The 18,700-nt window shown below is 33.9% G+C and overlaps 1 protein-coding gene across 5 annotated transcripts in view; it reads left to right on the top strand.

Annotated features, from left to right (window-relative positions):
• The window catches only part of Dmxl1 (Dmx like 1), a 160,205-nt gene that overhangs the window by 130,031 nt on the left and 11,474 nt on the right, over positions 1-18,700 (top strand). For 4 of the 5 annotated variants that reach the window (XM_047554855.1, XM_047554854.1, XM_047554853.1 and 1 more), the window contains 4 exons: positions 1,449-1,570; positions 1,926-2,067; positions 6,078-6,138; positions 16,095-16,222. In XM_047554855.1, the coding sequence (XP_047410811.1) occupies positions 1,449-1,570; positions 1,926-2,067; positions 6,078-6,138; positions 16,095-16,222 (453 nt within the window). The remainder of the gene's footprint in view (positions 1-1,448; positions 1,571-1,925; positions 2,068-6,077; positions 6,139-16,094; positions 16,223-18,700) is intronic. The other variant, XM_047554856.1, reaches the window with a different exon arrangement.

Below are 18,700 nucleotides of genomic sequence, written 5' to 3'. Positions count from 1 at the left end.
CAGTCACTTGTATGAGTATGCTTGTTTAATTATTTTCCAGATTTGATACTTTACTCCTTGCTAAATTTTAACTGAGAAATAATACATTTTGCTTTATATTTCATCTTTTAAAAAAGATGAGATTGAGATTGAACTTTTTCCCATTTGTTTAGTTGGGACCTCTATCAAGAATTGTGAAGGTTCTGAGATTTGACCATATATGCAAGCTAACAAGTTAATTTCACAGTTTAATGGATACTGTACTGTTTGAAGACACAGGATTCCTGAATCACAGACAAAAGACTGTTTATTTCTAACAACAGGAACAGTAGTCAGAATATAATCATTTTCACACTGGTTCTCTGAGCTACAATTTTCACAAAGAAACAAAACAGAGAACCATATAGAAACAGTACCTGCAAATGCAATAGGTCATGTTACAGAAGAGGATCATTTGGTTTAGTGAATCCAGGTCTTTTCTAATGGACAGTAAGCATACCTGACATTTTTTCTGGAAGGAGAAAACTATCACTGTATAAACGTCCCGGGAATGATCCTGCCAGAAAAAAGGGGCAAGTCAGTGATTCACAAGACACTCAAGGAGAGTCATCTCCAATAGTCTAGTTATCCTTTTTCTAAGGATTTTTTCTTATTAAAGTATTAGCATTTCACATAATATTAATAGAAATTGTTTTCTCTTTGCTGTCAGTATCTTTCTGTTTTCTCTTTGAGATATGTTTATTTTGTAGTGCAGCTGATCAAACCTAGAGCTGAGCTCATGCTAGGCAACTGCTCTACTAACTGAACTATGTCCCCAACCTGAAATGTGCATTTTTAATTCATAGATCTTTAAAAATTTTACATAATTTAACCTAACCAACTTTTTATTTGTGATTTCTTCTGGAATACTTTTTCCTCTACTTTCCTTACCTCTGTACCTTTCTCTATAATAATCTTTCCTACTTCTGTTTTTCTTACCTAAGATTGAAAGGTTTTAGGAGACCTTGTTATTATTTTATTTGACTAATTAACCATTGTGTCTGTAGAGTTTCTTATCTCCTCCATTTTTCTCTAGCTTTCAGGGATTCTGTCTTCTTCAAGAGATCGTCCCACATTAGCCTCAGCCTCTCAAATAGCTGGGACTACAGTGTATGCCACTAAACCTGGTCTCTTCATATTTTTGAGTTGTACAAACCTTAAGGAGATAAGCATTGTAGCAGACTAGAGAGAGAGTGCCAGGAGAGCAAATAAAGTGATACATGTACTGCGACTTATAGTTGGCTTTCCGTGGGATATACTGGATTCCTAGAACATAAACATATCTCCAAGTTCAAGCTTATGATTATTTCACTAAAAGCTTAATTGGTTAAATAAGCTTAAAATATTATTTTTAGAGATTATTTTCAGAAGTAGCCAATATACCCATTGTGCTTTCTTATTTAAAAATTACCATATGATTTATTTTTCAGGCAAATAGAAATTGCATAGCAATTGCTTCCAGCCATGATGTTCAAGAACTGGATGTTTCTGGAATTCTGGCTACACAGATCTATACTTGGGTAGATGATGATGTAGAATTGGAAACCAAAGGGTACCCTTATACTTTGTTTTTATTCAGTAATGTTATATAATATGAGCGACTATATGCACTGAACTATAACCTTTAAAAGATTTTTTTAAAGGAATATTACTAAAGTATAAGCAGAGTAGAGCCTGTTATGGTAAAGAGTAAATAATGGGTGACAGAAGCTTCAGAAAGAAAAAGAAGAGTTAGGAGAAAGAATAAGTGAAGGGAATGGAAGTTGTTTGGGTATGAAAGTCATTGTGAGTAAGAGTCATAGAAAATTTATTTTAAAGGGAAATAGTCAAAATATTAGAGCTCTTAGGTGCATAAAAAAGAAATAAGGAACTATGGGTTGTTTATTCTGGTTGACATTCCTTTATAGATCAGAAGATTTCTTGGTTATACATGCACGTGATGATTTAACAGCTGTTCAGGGTACGACGCCATATACACATAGCAATCCTGGCACTCCAATCAACATGCCATGGCTTGGTAGTACACAGACTGGCAGAGGAGCATCTGTGGTATGTAAAGTTAAAGATATTTAGGTTTCGTGTAGCTCTACCATTTTTCCCTTTTGGTTAATGGATTAAAAAAAGATTATTAAAAAACTTCTTAAGTTTTTAGTTAAGTCTTACATGCTAAGAATTGTAAAATTTTTAAAATATTTTTTTAGTTGTAGATGGGCACAATAACAATACCTTTATTTTGTTCGTTTGTTTTTATGTGGTGCTGAGAATCAGACTCAGTGTTTCCACATGCCAGGCAAGCACTGATCCACTGAGCCATAACCTCAGCCTCTAGAATTGTAAATTTTAATGGTGAAAAAAAAGTTTTCACTTGAAAATGTATCAAAAATTGTTTCAAAAGTATGCTTTGTTTCAAAAACCAAAGAAGTAAATTTCAATATATTTTTTTGAAACCTAATATTCCAGAGCAGGCTTAAGCAAGGTATGGCCCATAGCATAGATTAAAGCCTGCCCATAGCCTATATTTAAATAACTACAGCACTAAGAGCAGTTTTTGTTTTGTTTGTTTTGTTTTTTTCTTTGAGGTGCTTGGGCCTCATACATGCTAGACAAGTGCTCTAACCCAGGCTATATTCCCGACCCTAAATTTTTCAGTGGGTCTAAAAAAAAAGTCATGGCATTGTGTGGTATGTAAAAATTTTTTGAAATTCTATTTTAGTGTGCATTTATAAATAAAATTTTATAGGAAAACAGCCAGAATCCTTTATATATATTTTTTCTATGAATGCCTTTCATGGTACAGTGTCAGTACTAAATGTCAGCACCAGAAACTAAATTCTCATAAAACTTAATACATTTATTGTCCAGTACTTTATAAAAGAATGGTTTGCCAATGCTGATCTAGAAAATATCGTTTAATAGTACCAAGTAAAAATGGTCCATAGTTTGACTTTACTTTTTTTTTTGTTTTGACTTTTCTTAATTCAGAGACAAATATATCTTTTCTCAAACAAAAACAATAATTTTTTTAAAAAATATTAACCAAAATGTGATATAAAAATGAATGGACACAAATTTTTTCTGCACAGAAGGGAGAATCTATTGAACCCTGATCACCTAAGAGGTGGTCTATATTTATACCTTCAAGATTTTCATTTATTCATACTTAAGGTGTAGGAATTGATCCACAGAATCAAGGAAACCCACATATTATTTCAGTGACTTTCCAAGTGGCAGGGTTTTTTGTTGTTGTTTTTAAATTTTATAAGTCCTGTAAAATATTTTCCCTAAACCCCCCCTCAAAAAAAGTTTTTTATAATTAGTATGGGTAATTATTGAAGGAAAAACTTATCATTTTAATAATACTTTGTAATATTTGGTACTTAATGCAGTTTATAGCTAACATAACCATATAATTCTTTGAGTTATTTCTTGCAGCTGTTTTGCTCCTTAGTCATTCTTTAGATAAAATTTGAGTTCTAAAAAAAGTTCAAGTATTTGAGTTTGTCACTCTGTTAAATTTGTGGTAGAGCTTGATTTAAAACTCTACTCCTCTTAGTTTAGTGATTTCAGGAGTCAAGGTTTTATGGATTAAATTGAATTTGAAAGGCAATTTATTAATTATTCAAATGAAATAACCTGGTTAATATAGTTAGATTCTTTCAGTTAGCAGATATGTTTAAATTTGTGAAATTTACTTAGTGTTTTAAAGGCAAATTTAAAGAGAATATACAGAAGATATGCGTAGAAATATAGAAATGATAGGGGTTTTTTGTTTGTTTGTTTGTTTTCCCCAACTCCAGCCTCAGAGAATACAATATGGTTTCTTTAACAGCTTTCTTACTGGTCTCTTATGCCCTGTTCCATACAGAGCAACAGATGTTTCTAAAACATCATTCAGATTGTTACTCCCCTCTAAAAATTTCAGATTTTCCTTAACAACTTTAAAAGAACAAATCATTAACATGGTCTCTAAGGCATTATAAGATTTAACCCCTGCCTGTCTCTGCAGCCTTGTCTCCCTTCTCCACTTGATTTTTCTTGTTCTGTTTACATTGGCTTCTGTTTCAAACTCAGTCTTACTGCCACATCAGAACTTCTCCCTTGTCTTCTGCTTAACATGCTCTTTTCCTCTGCCATTCAGATCTCAACTCATTTTCCTGGAGATTTACCTGACATTCCTAGTAAAGATATCTGTCCCTTGTCACTGTATCCCCAATCATCTTACACATTATCTAATTTTATCATCTTTATAAAGGTACTTATTAATTGTTGAAATCAGCAATTCATCATTATTTAGGTGTCTTTTTATACCCTCTGGTATGGGAGCTCTTTTAGAGTTTGGATTCTTCCTGCCTTGTAGATTGATGATCCCTAAGAATGGTGTTGGAAATACCATCAGTGAATAGAAAAATTTGTTTATACTCATTTTAACATAAAAATTATCTTTGAAATTTCTCTTATGATTGAATTTTCTTCCTGTCTACATCTTAGAAAGACAGCTTTCTAGTTTTGGTTATTGTAATTTGTGAACATAAATATTGGGATTGTCCCATCCACTTTTCAAGAAAGCAAGGCCAATAGAATTAAGGTTGTTCTCTTTTATATGAATTTTCCTTAGTAGTTAATGATTTTTTTTGTCTTATAATTTTCAACGTATGCTTTCAGGAAAAAAAAAATTTTAATTTGTGTTTGTGTCTTTAGTCAAAAACAAAAAGATGAAAAAAAGAACAGGAACTTTTAGGCATATTTAAGGGCATGGGACTTAAATTTGAGATTGACTGACAAATACTAATACAAAAAGTGTACTTGTTATGATCAGCTTCTGCTGTTTTAGAGTATAACTGCATCCCTCTATATGTTCTGGTTTTTCTGTCCCTCACCAGTTCTGCTGGCCTAGTCTCTCTTCTCCCTACCTGCTCCTCACCTTCTATACGAATTTTAAGCTAACTGAACAATTTAATAACCCAGAGCACAATAGCAACAAAATCTGAGACTGATACTAAAACTTAGGTTAACATATAACTACCATAGTTATGATGCTATATAAGTAGGAAGGAGTCTATAAATTTAAATTTTCCCTTTAATTGTGTATGTATTTTTTACTCTTATTTGATAGACTAGTTGAATCATCCAAAGCATGATTTTAAAATGAGTTCATAGCTAGTGTGATTGCACATGCCTTAATCCCAACATCTAGGAAGGCTGAGGCAGGAGGATTGCAAGTTTGAGGTTAACCTCAGCAACTTCGCTAGGCCTTAGCAACTTATTGAGACCCTGTCTCAAAATAAAAATTAAAACAGGGCTGGGGATATGGGGGGATATGGCTCAGTAGTTAAGCATCTCTGGGTTCAATATCTGGTACCAAAAATAAATAAATAATAAAATGAGTTAATTGTCTCAAACTATCAGAGTTTTATTGAATTTGTTTATCTTTTTGTTTTCACATACTCTGTCTTTTTAACTTTATGCTATTCATGATTATTCCAATAAATTTAGTACAATCAGACAAGAATAGGCAGGACAGCAACACTGTTAAATTTTTTAATATTAATCTTTTTTTTCATTTGTTAATGAACCTTTATTTTATTCTTTTTTTTTTTTTTTTTTTTCCAGTATTGGGGATCGAACCAGGGCCTTGTGCTTGCAAGGCAAGCACTCTACCCACTGAGCTGTATCCCCAGCCCTTATTCATTTATTTATATGTGATGTTGAGAATTGAATCCAGTGCCTCACACATGCGAGGCAAGCTCTCTACCACTGAGCCACAACCTCAGCCCCTTGATATTAATATTAATATTGTTAATTGTTTAGTATGCTTCTTATTCATAATGGAACTTATAAAGTCACATAAAAATAAAGTTATTTGAATTTCAAGTCACAATGTAAATTATTTTACTTTTTAAAAATTTTATTTATTCTCACTTTTACGGTGTTGGGGATTGAAACCAGGGCTGCACACTTACTAGGCAAGAGCTCTATCACTGAGCCTCATTCCCATCTCTATAATTGAAATGTTTAATCCTTTCTATTGAAACTATAAAATAATTCTTCTTTTTTGCCAGATGATTAAGAAAGCCATTAATAATGTCAGAAGAATGACTTCTCATCCAACTCTTCCTTACTGTAAGTTGACAATAATTAGCAATGATTTGTTCTTATTTTTATATCTAGTTTTAGCAATTTTTAATTATAAGAAATTCATGGGAAACTTGTAAGTTTCAATTGGAAGACATTTTTATTCTACTTCGATGGAGAATGTTTGCTAGTAAATATAATCTTCCCTTCAAAATTGGATAAAAACAGAAAAAGGTATTTTACTGAATTAAATAGAGAAGGCTACCTTAGTGCAGTAAATTGGAACATTTTGACTGCATATTTCTAAATTAGGACATCTTATCTCTTTAAATATTTTTGGGTTCATTAGTGTTATAGCTGATAATTATTGTTTTAATAGGATTAGTGTCATCTTTCATTACACGGACTTTCACTAGACCTTGGTCATTTATTGCATGATTATAATCAGTTTGTAATTTATTAATTTTTGTCAGTTTGTCTTTTATCAGACACATTTAAGGTAAGTATAGAAAATGGTTATTCGTCAACTCATACTGTAAGGCAGGATATACATATATGTATGTGTTTATGTACATTTTTTTTTTCAGTTTTTCTTCCTAGATATCTCCAGAGTTTCTCTTTCATTAGCCAAGAACGTAAATTTATGGGGAACTTTTTGGAGGTATTAACTGGTGGATTGGAATTAATACTCATATTGTTATGGGAGTATTCCAAGTTTTTAAAGTATGATTTTTTATGTCATAAATCAAGTTCTCCTACCATATAGTAACAAGAATAGGATATGTCAATTAAGAAGTATTCATGTGGGGCTGGGGTTTTGCTCAGTGGTAAAGCACTTGCCTAGCAAGTGAGTTACTGGGGTTCGATCCTTAACACCACATAAAAATAAATAAATACAATAAAGATTTTAAAAATGTTAAAATCCGTATTGACTAAAAGCCTATCATGCTTATTTTTCTAAAAAAAGATGTATTCCTGTACCTTCAATTTAATAACCTATAAAAATTTGTAGCAACTTTTCTTATAGGAGATATTGCAATAACATACAATTGGCAAAATCAATGTTATTTTCTGATAAATTACCATAAGTGCTATAAACATCTGTTATCAAAATTCTATATTTTCCCCCAAAAAAGGATTAAGAGGATCATATATTTTAAATGAAGAGAATAATTTCTGATACATACACTAGAAATATACTTTAAAAGATTAGTCTGTTGTTCCTACATTGCATTTATTCAACATTAGTTTATATATATTTTTATCCACAGTTTACTAATGTGATCTAAAAATCAGTCATGAAGCCTAAAGGGTGAGGAGTCAAAATGTATTTTATGTACAGAGTTTAAATAATAATATTTCCACAACAAGGAATATTTGCCATTTCTTAAAAGTACTCTCTGCAGTAGGGTGTTTTAAGTTTCCTGAAATAAATACAACTCTTTTAATACCAGTGAGTTGTCTTTTAATTCATTTCAATTAATGATACTATTTACTTGGAGTTAGAGTCAGATTCCACCAGTGAAGGACTTAGTCCAACAAGGCTGCCCTCAATTACAGATACCAGTCATAAGTATTGGAGTTTTGCCTATATTTTTCACATACTGGCTATAAGTCGAAGGTCCTATGACTCCTTCCTTGGGTTTGATTAATTTGCCTTAACAATTCATAGATCTCAAAGAAACACTTCATTTACATTTGCTAATTTATTATTGTATTAATTAGGTTTTTATTGCTGTGACCAAAATACCTAACAAGAACAACTTAGCGGAGAAAAATTTTATTTTGGCTCATGGTTCCAGAGGTTCAGTCCATGGCGGGCCAATTCCATTACTCTGGCCCAAGGTGAGGCATGACATTATGGCAGAAGGCACAGTGAAAGCTACTCAGCTCTTGGTAACTGGGAAACAGAAAGAAAAAGAGGAAGAGGCTGCAGGGAGCTTGCCTCCAGTGACCTACCTCCTCAGGCCATCTCCCACCTGCCTACAGTTATTGTCTAGTTAGTCAAAGTAGGATGGACTGATTATGTTATAGTTCCCTTAATCTAGTCATTTCACTTCTGAATTTTCTTCATTAACACAGGAGCTTTTGGTAGACACCTCAAATCCAAACCATAGCATTTGGCCCCTGGCCCCAAAAATCTCATGTTCATCTCACAATGCAAAATGCATTTAGTCCATCTCCAGGAGTTCCTGTAGTTCCAACATTGCCTCAAAAGTCTAAGTCTAAATTCTCATCTGAGATTCAAGATAAATTCTGAGTCCCTTTAAAAATTACAAGCAAGTTACATATATGCAGTATACAGTGTCACAGAGTAAACATACCCATTCCAAAAGGGAGGCATGGGAACATACACAGAAGGAATGGTACAAAAGCAAGACCAAAACCCACCCAGGCAAACAGGTCTGGCAATTCTGCATATAGCATGTAGGACACATGGCAGTGACATATTCTCTGCACAGGGCTTGGACAGACCTTCCCTTTTGTCCTTGCCATTTGCAGGGCACATGGACTGTCTTTTAGACTGGCTGTCTGTGCAGCCAGCAGCTTTTCTCATTAGACAGTTCACATTACTGGCATCTCTTAGTTCAGGGGTCTCCATTCCAGCTTTGCTTTACTTTCACAGCTTCATGTATTACACTCTTTGGGGAAGCTGCAGGGACACACTCTGCTATACTTTGCCTGGCTTCCCACTGCCTTTGAAATCCAATGGAAGCCTCTATGTTCCCTTAACTTTAGTATCCTACATTCCTGCAGAACCAACACCATGTAAATGATGCCAAGGTCTGTCTCCAGCTTGCGAAGCTGTAGCTGGGTCCTCTGGAAAGCAGAGCATGGGCAGCTAAACATCAAACAATTCCCTAGGACCCTGAGTGTGAGCAGGTTGTCCCCTGAATCTCTTCTCAAAGGAGTTTTTCCTTTTACACCCTTGAGCCTGCAGTGGGTGTGGTCTTGCAAATTCCTAAGTTGCCCTCAAACCATTTTTCTTTTTGTGTCTGTATAAAGTCCTTAACTTCTCTGTAGTCGCTATAATCTCTTCAACTCTCACACCTTTCTTAACCTAAGTTTTCATGCACTTTTCTGGACAAACTGAAAGTTTTTAAAATCCTTGGGCTCTTCTTTCTGCTTCTGATTCTCAAAGTAAACCTAGCTGAAAGTTGCAGCAAAATCCATGCTACTGCCTTAATACTGTGCTGCCTTGAAATTTCTTCTACTAAATCAGACTATCACCTTTAAATTTGACCTCACCTAAAGTCTCAAGACAAGGGCAAAATCTGGACAAGTTCTTTGCCAGAATATAACACAGACAGCCTCTAATTCAATTCCCAATAGAATACTCATTGAAACCTCAGAAGTATAATTTTTATTGTCTGCATTCTTATCAACATTCTTTCCTGAGCTTCCACCAGAATGACCCATTATGCTGTTAACAACAGTCTAAGGTTTCTCCAACTTGCATCTTCAAACATATCCAAACTCCTCCTGCAAACCAGTTCCAAAGTTTTCTGAACCATGTGATTAGATTAGGCACAGCAACTATCCCCTCTTGATACTAATTTCTATATTAGTTTGGTTTTCGTCACTGTGACCAGAATACCTCAGAAGAAAAACTTAGAGGAGGAAAAATTTATTTTGGCTCACAGGTTCAGAGGTTCTAGTCCATAATGGGCCAACTCCCCTGCTCTAGGCCCAAGGTAAGTAATGACGACATGGCACAAGGGCACAGTGGAAGAAACCTATATAGCTCATGGATACCAGAAGGCAGAGAAGGAGGAAGGGGACACTGGAAAGATGACCCCTTCCAGGGCATAACCCTAGTAACCCACCTCCTCCAGCCATGTCCCACCTACCAACAGTTACTACCTAGTTTGTCCATTCAAACTAGAATGGACTGATTATATTATACCTCTCATAATCTAGTTATTCACTTCTGAATATTCCTACATTAACTCAGGATCATTTGGGGGACACCTCTTATCTAAATCATAATGATTATTAAAAGGGTATTATTATAAAGTTTATTAATGAACAGATACATACAGCAAGGTACAGGAGAGTCCTGAAGAACCTCTATTCCTCTGGAGTTGGGGGTAGAAGGTACCACCTTCCCTGCATTTGGATATTCACCAACCAAGTAGCTCATCAGGTCTTGTTCAGGAGTTTTTATAGAGTTTAATCTTCATATAAGGACCACAGCTTATCACTCTACAGCTATCTCCATTTTTACCAAAGATAATTAAGACCAATTTATTTGCAAAATAAGCCTAGTGTCATTAAACTTGACCTGTTTATTTATGTTAGTACAACAAGAATAGACTGATCACATATGCTTTTTTTTATTTAAAGTCTACTTTGCTGGAAAACTAACAGAATCTCAGGGCTAGAGGCATAGCTTAAAGGTTGAGCCCTTGCTTAGCTCTTAGCCTTCAGTTGTATACATTTTGGTGAGTCCCTCTCTTCTCAAGGTCCCAAATATCCTGGGATTCCTACCCAGAAATGATAGTCCTTAGTTATCTGTAAGGCAACTGTATCAGTGAGCTATGTACTAAGCCTGTGTGTGCATGTGTGCATGTGTGTGTGTGGTTTCAAATTGCTTTAAAACTGTCTAATCATCTGATTCTTTACAATGTCAGTAGTCAAAGCCTTGGTCATATAACAAATGTTTCCAGTTATGTCCTATCATAAAGAGACAGATTTTTTTTTTTACTCAGTGCTGGGGATCAAAAACTCAGGGCCCTACTAAGCAAGTACTCTACCAATAAGCCAGTCTTAGTCACAGAGAGAAAATTCATACTGAACCTGTACAAATATCTATATTGCCATGAAGATGAGAATACTCAAAAATACCTTCCAAATTCTGGCAGGATCATGCAGGGAGAAAAAAAATAACTTTTCATCTTTATTTACAAAGGTATACTACACAAAATTGCTATGAACTCTAGGTAGCCTAAAGAAAAGAAAGTTTCCTTTATTCCTGAAAACAAAACATTAAAGAAGAAGCAGTGTATCAGACAAAATAAAAAAAAAAATTCTTCATTTGGTCATTCAGTCCTGTGTAATTAATTCTTTTTCTGCTCAGTCTTCATTAACAGTTTCCTGAATCTAAGTTTTTTCCTTTAGAGTTCCGGACATTCTCATCCACTCTAGTGGTATGATCTTAAAGTTATCAGGAGTATATATGTTTCAGAGACTTCCATGAATCTCATTGAAGGTGGAGCACTTAAAGGTTATAATTATTTGCAAAAGCTTTCAGGAAAGCATCAGGGTAAAATGATTAACTGTCAATGACAAAAAAAATGACCATTATTAAAAATTTGATAATCATTTATCATAGTAATAACACAGTTGACAAGGAGATTATTTCTATAGCATAAAACATTTTTAAATTTTTTTTTATGTTTTGCAGACTGCATTTTGATTCATTGTACACAAATGGGTGCATCATTTTGTTTCTATGGTTGTACACAATGTAGATTCATACCATTCGTGTAATCATCATATACATAGGGTAATGATGTCTGTCTCATTCCACCATTTTTCATACCCCCCCATTTTCTTCTACATAATCTAAAGTTCCTCCATTCTTCTCTCACTCCCCACCCACCCACCCCCATTATATATCATCATCCACTTATCAGGGAAAACATTTGGCCTTTGGGTTTTTTTGGAGATTGGCATATTCCACTTAGCATTATATTCTCCAATTCCATCCATTTATTTGCAAATGCCATAATATTATTATTCTTCACTCTTCCTTTTTTACCCAAAGACCTTAAAAATTAGCGACAGTAAAAATTAGTGTTACTACAGTGACGCAGCCACATCAATGTTTATAGTAGCTCAATTCACAATAACTGGATTGTGGAACCAACCTACATGCCCTTCAACAGATGAATGGATAAAGAAACTAAGAAACTGGTATATATACACAATGAAATATTATTCAGCCATAAAACATTTTAATGTAACTGAAAATGTGAATGAAAACATTATACCATGACATTCCAGATTTCTAGAAGTTTAATAATGTCTTTCCAAACATAACCTAAGAAGATTAAACATCACCTTTATTTGACAATGTTTCTCATGCAGTTTAACATGTCAAATCAGCCTAATTATTTTAATATCCCTCTTTATAGGATAGGGGAACAGATTCTTTCAAGATGTTCCAGGGACCCTCAAAATTCCCAAAGATAGTTTGAGGTAAAAAAGACTTGGAGTTTGATTTGGAGAAGATTGTTAAGAATATCGATATAAAACACAAGATTAAAAAAGTATCACAGGTCACTGTGAGACAAATATTCATTTAGACAGAGTAGTAACTAAAAGACTTCAAGGGCAAATACAAAAAGTTACATAGATGTAAAAAAAGTAACCTCAGCTTTTTAATATTGAGAAGATGCAGTTTTACTAATCAAAGACCTAATTTTAAAGACAACATGCCAAAGCACAGGAAATTATTTTGATAAAACACAATCTTAATTTAGTCAGATTTCTAAAAGTTAAAAAAATCTTTCACGATATCACATCAAGAATAAACCAATAATTTAGAAACCATTGTGGGCCTGGGGCTATAGCTCAGTGGTAGAGTGCTTGCCTCGTACATGTGAGGTAGTGGGTTCAATCCTCAGTATCACATAAAAATAAATAAATAAAAATATTATATCCATCTACAACTAAAAAAAATTTTTAAAGCATTTTATCAATATACTTTTTGATCTCATCATTCCTTTCATAAGATAATAATATATAAATACATTTATATCTTAGCCAATTTGACCATACATAAAATTCCTTTTCAAATTTCTCTTCCACAGACCTTCGTATAGTTCTTATATATATCTGAATATGTATCCTATACTATTTCTTTTTTCATTGTTTCCTCAACTTTAAGACAAAAGTTACTCTCTCCTTTAAGAAAAACATACCTGTCATAACTCATAGCTTCACCTACCAAAAACATGTCATACTTTTCTCACACACAGAATTGTTTCTTTTCCTTGGTAGTTTTAATTACAAATATAAACTAGAATTCTTAACTTTTTCTAACTTTAAGTTCTGGTAAAAATTATAAGTACATAATTTTGTACTATCAGAGAAGCATTCTATAGATTGGCAAATCTGTAAACCACCCTTTCATAATGTATAGAGGTATGTTCTTTCTCATAGTACAGTTCATAAGTAGTACAGTTTTTCAGTATGGCACAGGTCATATTTACTTAAAAACCTCAATATCTTTAGTTCTGTAATAATAATCCAAAAACTATATAAGCCTAGGTAGAGCAATTAATGTTTCAGTATTTCACTGTGGATGTAAATGATCCAGGTATTCAATAAATATTCAGCAGTTAATTTCACTTAAAGGGCATAAGTTGCCAAAGGATTATGGGAAACTATTTTGGGTAGGTGTAATACCAGACAAGGACAGCTATTAACCAAGTTACTTTTCTTGCTAACAAATTTTGTAACAAAGATAACATGAACTTATTTGACTAATTAACCCAGATAAAATAAAAATTGGGGCCAGCGTTCTAGACTCCTGAATTCACATGAACACCCAATTCTCTGTCTTAAAACTATCAACCTGAGGCCTCCTATTGGACCCAATCCAATTTATGTCACACTCCATTCATCCTTACAGACCTTGTCTAGAACAGAAATGTTTAAATTTGGGATCCCATGGTGAAAGTTGAAGAACTCAAATCCAAATGGCTGTTTTAGTCAGCTTTTTCACCACTGCCACTAAAGGACCTGACCAGAACAACTGTAGGAAAGGAAGAGTTTATTTGGGCTTAGGATTTCAGAGGTCTCAATCTAGAGACAGCAGACTCCATTCCTCAGGGCTCATGGCAGCAGAGTGTGGCAGAGGGAAGCAGCTCACATGTTGATCAGGAAAGAGAGAGATCCACTTGCCATCTACAAATATATGCCCCAATTCCCACCTCCTCCAGCCACACCCTATCACTTCAATTACTACTCAGTTAATCTCTATCAGGGGATTAATTCACTGATTGGGTTAAGGCTTTTATAACCTAGTCATTTCTCCTCTGAACCTTCTTGCATTGTCTCACATGTGAGCTTTTGGGGGACACCACATCTAAACCATAACACAGGCCTACAAATGTGCAACAAGAAGCAGTGAGCAAAAGAGGCTCAGCAGGGTATCTCTGTCTGGTTATTCATTGCCTCTGGGGGGGTCGTGATCAGGGAGTCTTCCTTTTCTCCCTTCTGACACCAGAACTATTAAAAGATAAACTTGGGCACATTAAAATGTTAACAAGTTTATTTGAGCTTTCAACTCAAATTCATGAATCAGGCAGAACCAAACCACAAGTGGTTTGGGGCTTTACTGAGGTGGCATGAGAGGAAAATTTTATAAAGTGTTCAAGGAAGCAAAGCAAAATAAATATTTGATTGATTAAAATGCAAAGTCCTCAATTAGAGGTTAGTTGGCAGTTTTTGATTTGTAAAGTCTGTAGTTAGAGATTTATTTGTGAGTTTTGTTTGGTTTAGCTTAAGGATTTTTTTACTGTTTATATTGAATTGGGTTTCAGTTGGCTCATGCAGGAACTCAAGGCCCTACCGCCATTTTAACCTGTATGTCTCCCAGTGTACATGTTGTTTATTTTTTCAACACTGTAAATATTAGAAAAATATAAGTGCTTTTTAAACATAGGTAACCCAGTTTTTAAAATTAAGTTAATCAAGACTATTAGGGGATCAAGGGAAGAGTTAACATTCCCAGTCTCAAGAAATTGTCTGTGCAAATTAAAACTACAACCAAGATTTCATATCACTTTAGTCAGAATGGCAATTATCAAAAATACAGGTAACAATAAATGTTGATGAGGATGTGGAGGGAAAGGTACATTCATACTTTGCTGGTTGGACTGCAAATTGGTACAACCACTCTGGAAAGCAGTATGGAGAGTCCTCAAAAAACTTGGAATGGAACCACCATTTGACCCAGTTATCCTTGGCATATACCCAAAGGACTTTAAAATCAGTGAGACTATAGCGATGTAGCCACATCAATGTTTATAGCATCTAATTCACAATGACTAAGCTATGAAACCAACCTAAGTAACCTTCAACAGATGAATAGAAAAAGAAAATGTGGTATATATATATGCAATGGAATAATAGCCATAAAGAATGAAATTATGGCATTTGTGCCATATGGATGGAACTGGAGACTAACACTAAATGAAATAAGCCAATCCCCCAAAACAAAAGGCCAAATGTTCTCTCTACTATGTGGATGCTAACACCATAAGGGGGGAGTTCCTTGGAGTAAACAAAGGAACATGAAGGAAAGGGAGAGGGGTGGGGAATAGGAAAGACAGTAGAATGAATCAGACATTACTTTCCTGTGTTCATGTATAAATACACAACCAGTGAAAATTGCACATCATGTATAACCACAAGAATGGGAAGTTTTACTCCATATATGTATAATATGTCAAAATACACTCTACTGTCATGTATATATCTAAAAAGTCTTAAAAATTTTTTAAAAACTAAAAAAAAAAAATAATCCTTTGTATTTCTATTGTTATAAAAAGAAAGAAATTCTCTCTACCCCATCACCCTTTCCTGATAGTAAAACATTTCAAAATAGTTGAAGTTTATTTATTTTAAATACTTGGTAAAGAATTAGGGGAAATGAGCTAATAGTGTGTCTAGCAAAGTGCCAGATGTCTTTATATACATAAATTTCTCACATACCATACCACATTAATACTGATAATTATAATTAACATAAATTTGGTTTGATAGGTATATTTCTGAGTGCTTTATATAAATGATCTCATTTACTTCTCATAATCTAGTTCTGTTAATTGTGTGAAATGAAATTTCATATGAAGGTAAATTCATATAAATTGACTGTGGTTTATTTCCCAGGTTTTTCTTTGATAAAGATTTCCTGCACTGGATTAATAAATAAATTTTCCCAAAGATTCTTAACGTAAATGTGAAATTTTTGTCATCTTATAATGCAGATCTGACAGGAGCTCAAGATGGGAGTGTCAGAATGTTTGAATGGGGCCATTCTCAACAAATAACCTGCTTTCGATCTGGTGGCAACTCAAGAGTTACAAGAATGAGATTTAACTATCAGGGAAATAAGGTAGTATGCAAATGGAAATGGGAAAAGAGGATTGTGTTAGGGGTTTATAAATATCACTAGTTTGAGTTTCTGAAGTGAATAACTAAGTAATGATGCTTTAATCTTATGTGAATTTTTTAAAATTCTTCTCAAAGAGTGCATTTAAATTTATTTGGTTCCTCCTGGATATATACTATATACATGTCCACTAAAATTATAAGTTGCTTTAGGATCAAATGATTATAGGCCCATCTTATATTACACATTTTTTTATTATTAAATGTTGATTTCTTTATCCCCTGTAATCTACTCCAAATATGATTTAGCACCAAGTAGCAAGTCACATTTGGGAATTTGGTAGAAGTAATTTTATGGACTCCTTTTTAGATCTGCTGAATCACCATCTGCATTTTAACTAGATACTCTTGTGATTTGTATACTTACTAAAGATTTAAGAAACACTGCTCTAGAACCAAGGTACTCGGAAACTGATCTAGCCATCTGTTTAATAAATAGTCTTGTCACAGTTAATCCAACCATTGTTTGTTTTCTTTGGCTATTTTCCACTATAACAGCAGAGTTCAGGAGGACAAAAACCTTATAGTGGGCAAGCTAAAATATTTATTGTATAACCATTTAAGAAAGTTTGCTGGCCCTGCCTGCTCTAGAACATCACTTACCTTCATTTTCCATATTCTCCACTTTCTTCAAATTGCTTCTCTGCTCCTCACATCTCACTTGCACTTTAAACAATCATTAAAAAGTAATGTTCTTTGTCTTGTGGGACATGAACCACTGAAATTTATTCACGTAAACCCTAGCTGATAGTATATCTGCTTGTCTTTCCCCTCAATCTCTCAATCTTTAACCCTCCTCACATGTTGCTTGTTTAATTATATGCTGCAACCTTTTTTGTCTATTGTTTGTCACACAGCTTTTATTTCCATTTTATAAAAGTCAATATTGTTTAATTTAGTTATGAAACCAGATTTTAAGAGCTTATTTTTTAATGCCAGTTAGCAACATTCTTTGTTCCTTAATGGGAAGTTAAGATGTAATGTAGAAGCCTGTAGAATTTGTATCAGTTAAGCATTGCTAATCTGAAATCTGAAATGTTCCTAACACTGAAACTTATTTAGCATCAAATGAGCATTCCTAATCTGAAAATCCAAAATCTGAAATGCTATGAAAGTACTTTTGAGCACTTTAGGGTGCTCGTAAAGTTTTGGATTTAGGAGCATTTTGGATGTCAGATTTTCAAATTAAGGATGCTCAAACAGTATAGTCTATGCAAATATTCCAAAATCTGAAACACTTCTGGTCCCAAGCATTTTTGATAAGGCACGCTCAATCTGTATTCTCAGTTGTGTTCCTTATTAATATCCTTTATATATTCATAATTTTCCAATTTGTTGTCAATACTACATTGTTCCTGGTGCTGGGTCTGTAGCTCAGGTGCAGAACACTTGCCTAGCATGTGTGAGGCACTGGGTTCGATCCTTAGCACCACATAAAAATAAACAAATAAAGGTATTCTGTCCATCTACAACAACAACAAAAAAAATTTTTAAATACTACATTGTTCCTAATAGTCTCTATATCACAACACTTATCTGTTTAATGAATCATCTTGTCAACAAAATTATATAACAAGCAGTATAGTTACCTAACTAAAGGGATAGGTAAGATCATATTTTTTCAAGAACACTTCAAGGCACCTCATGTCAAATTTTTTAGCATGATATTCAATATCTTCCAAAATTTTATTTTTCATCTTTAACACTCATTATAGGCTTCTACACGGGCTATTTTAAGGCTCAACCGTCAGAGAATTTACTGTACATTCACTTCCCTGATGGATCCCAATAGTACAATAACTAAGCATCCTCTTCCCATTTGATTATCAACTGCAAATAGAAATAGACAACCAAAGTCAACAAAGACAGTAGGAGAACAGGAAAGAGTTCTTGGAAGTTAAAAACATGATTCCCAAAAATTGTGTTCAGTGAGTGAACTGAACCTAATAAGGTATTATGTATAAGAATATTTAAAGCAGTACTTTTTTTCTTTTCTTTTTTATTTTTTTTAGATATACATGACAGTAGAGTTTATTTTGACATATTATACATACATGGAGTATAACTTCCCATTCTTGTGGGTCGTACACGATGTGGAGTTACACTGGTTGTGTATTTATACATGAACATAGGAAAGTAACGTCTCATTCATTCTACTGTGTTTCCTATTCCCCTCCCCTCTCCCTTTTCTGCATGTCCCTTTGTCTAATCCAAGGAACTCCCCCACTTATTGTGTGTTAGCATCCACATATGAGAGAGAACATTTGGCCTTTGGTTTTTTGGGGATTGGCTAATTTCATTTATTATGATAGTCTCCAGTTCCATCCATTACCAGCACAAATGCCATAATTTTATTCTTTATGACCAAGTAATATTCCATTGTGTATATATACCACATTTTCTTTTTCCATTCATCTTTACC

Source organism: Sciurus carolinensis, chromosome 6 (genome assembly GCF_902686445.1).
Source record: "Sciurus carolinensis chromosome 6, mSciCar1.2, whole genome shotgun sequence".
NCBI classification, from domain to species: Eukaryota; Metazoa; Chordata; class Mammalia; order Rodentia; family Sciuridae; genus Sciurus; species Sciurus carolinensis.
This window is presented reverse-complemented; position numbering and strand designations above follow the sequence as displayed.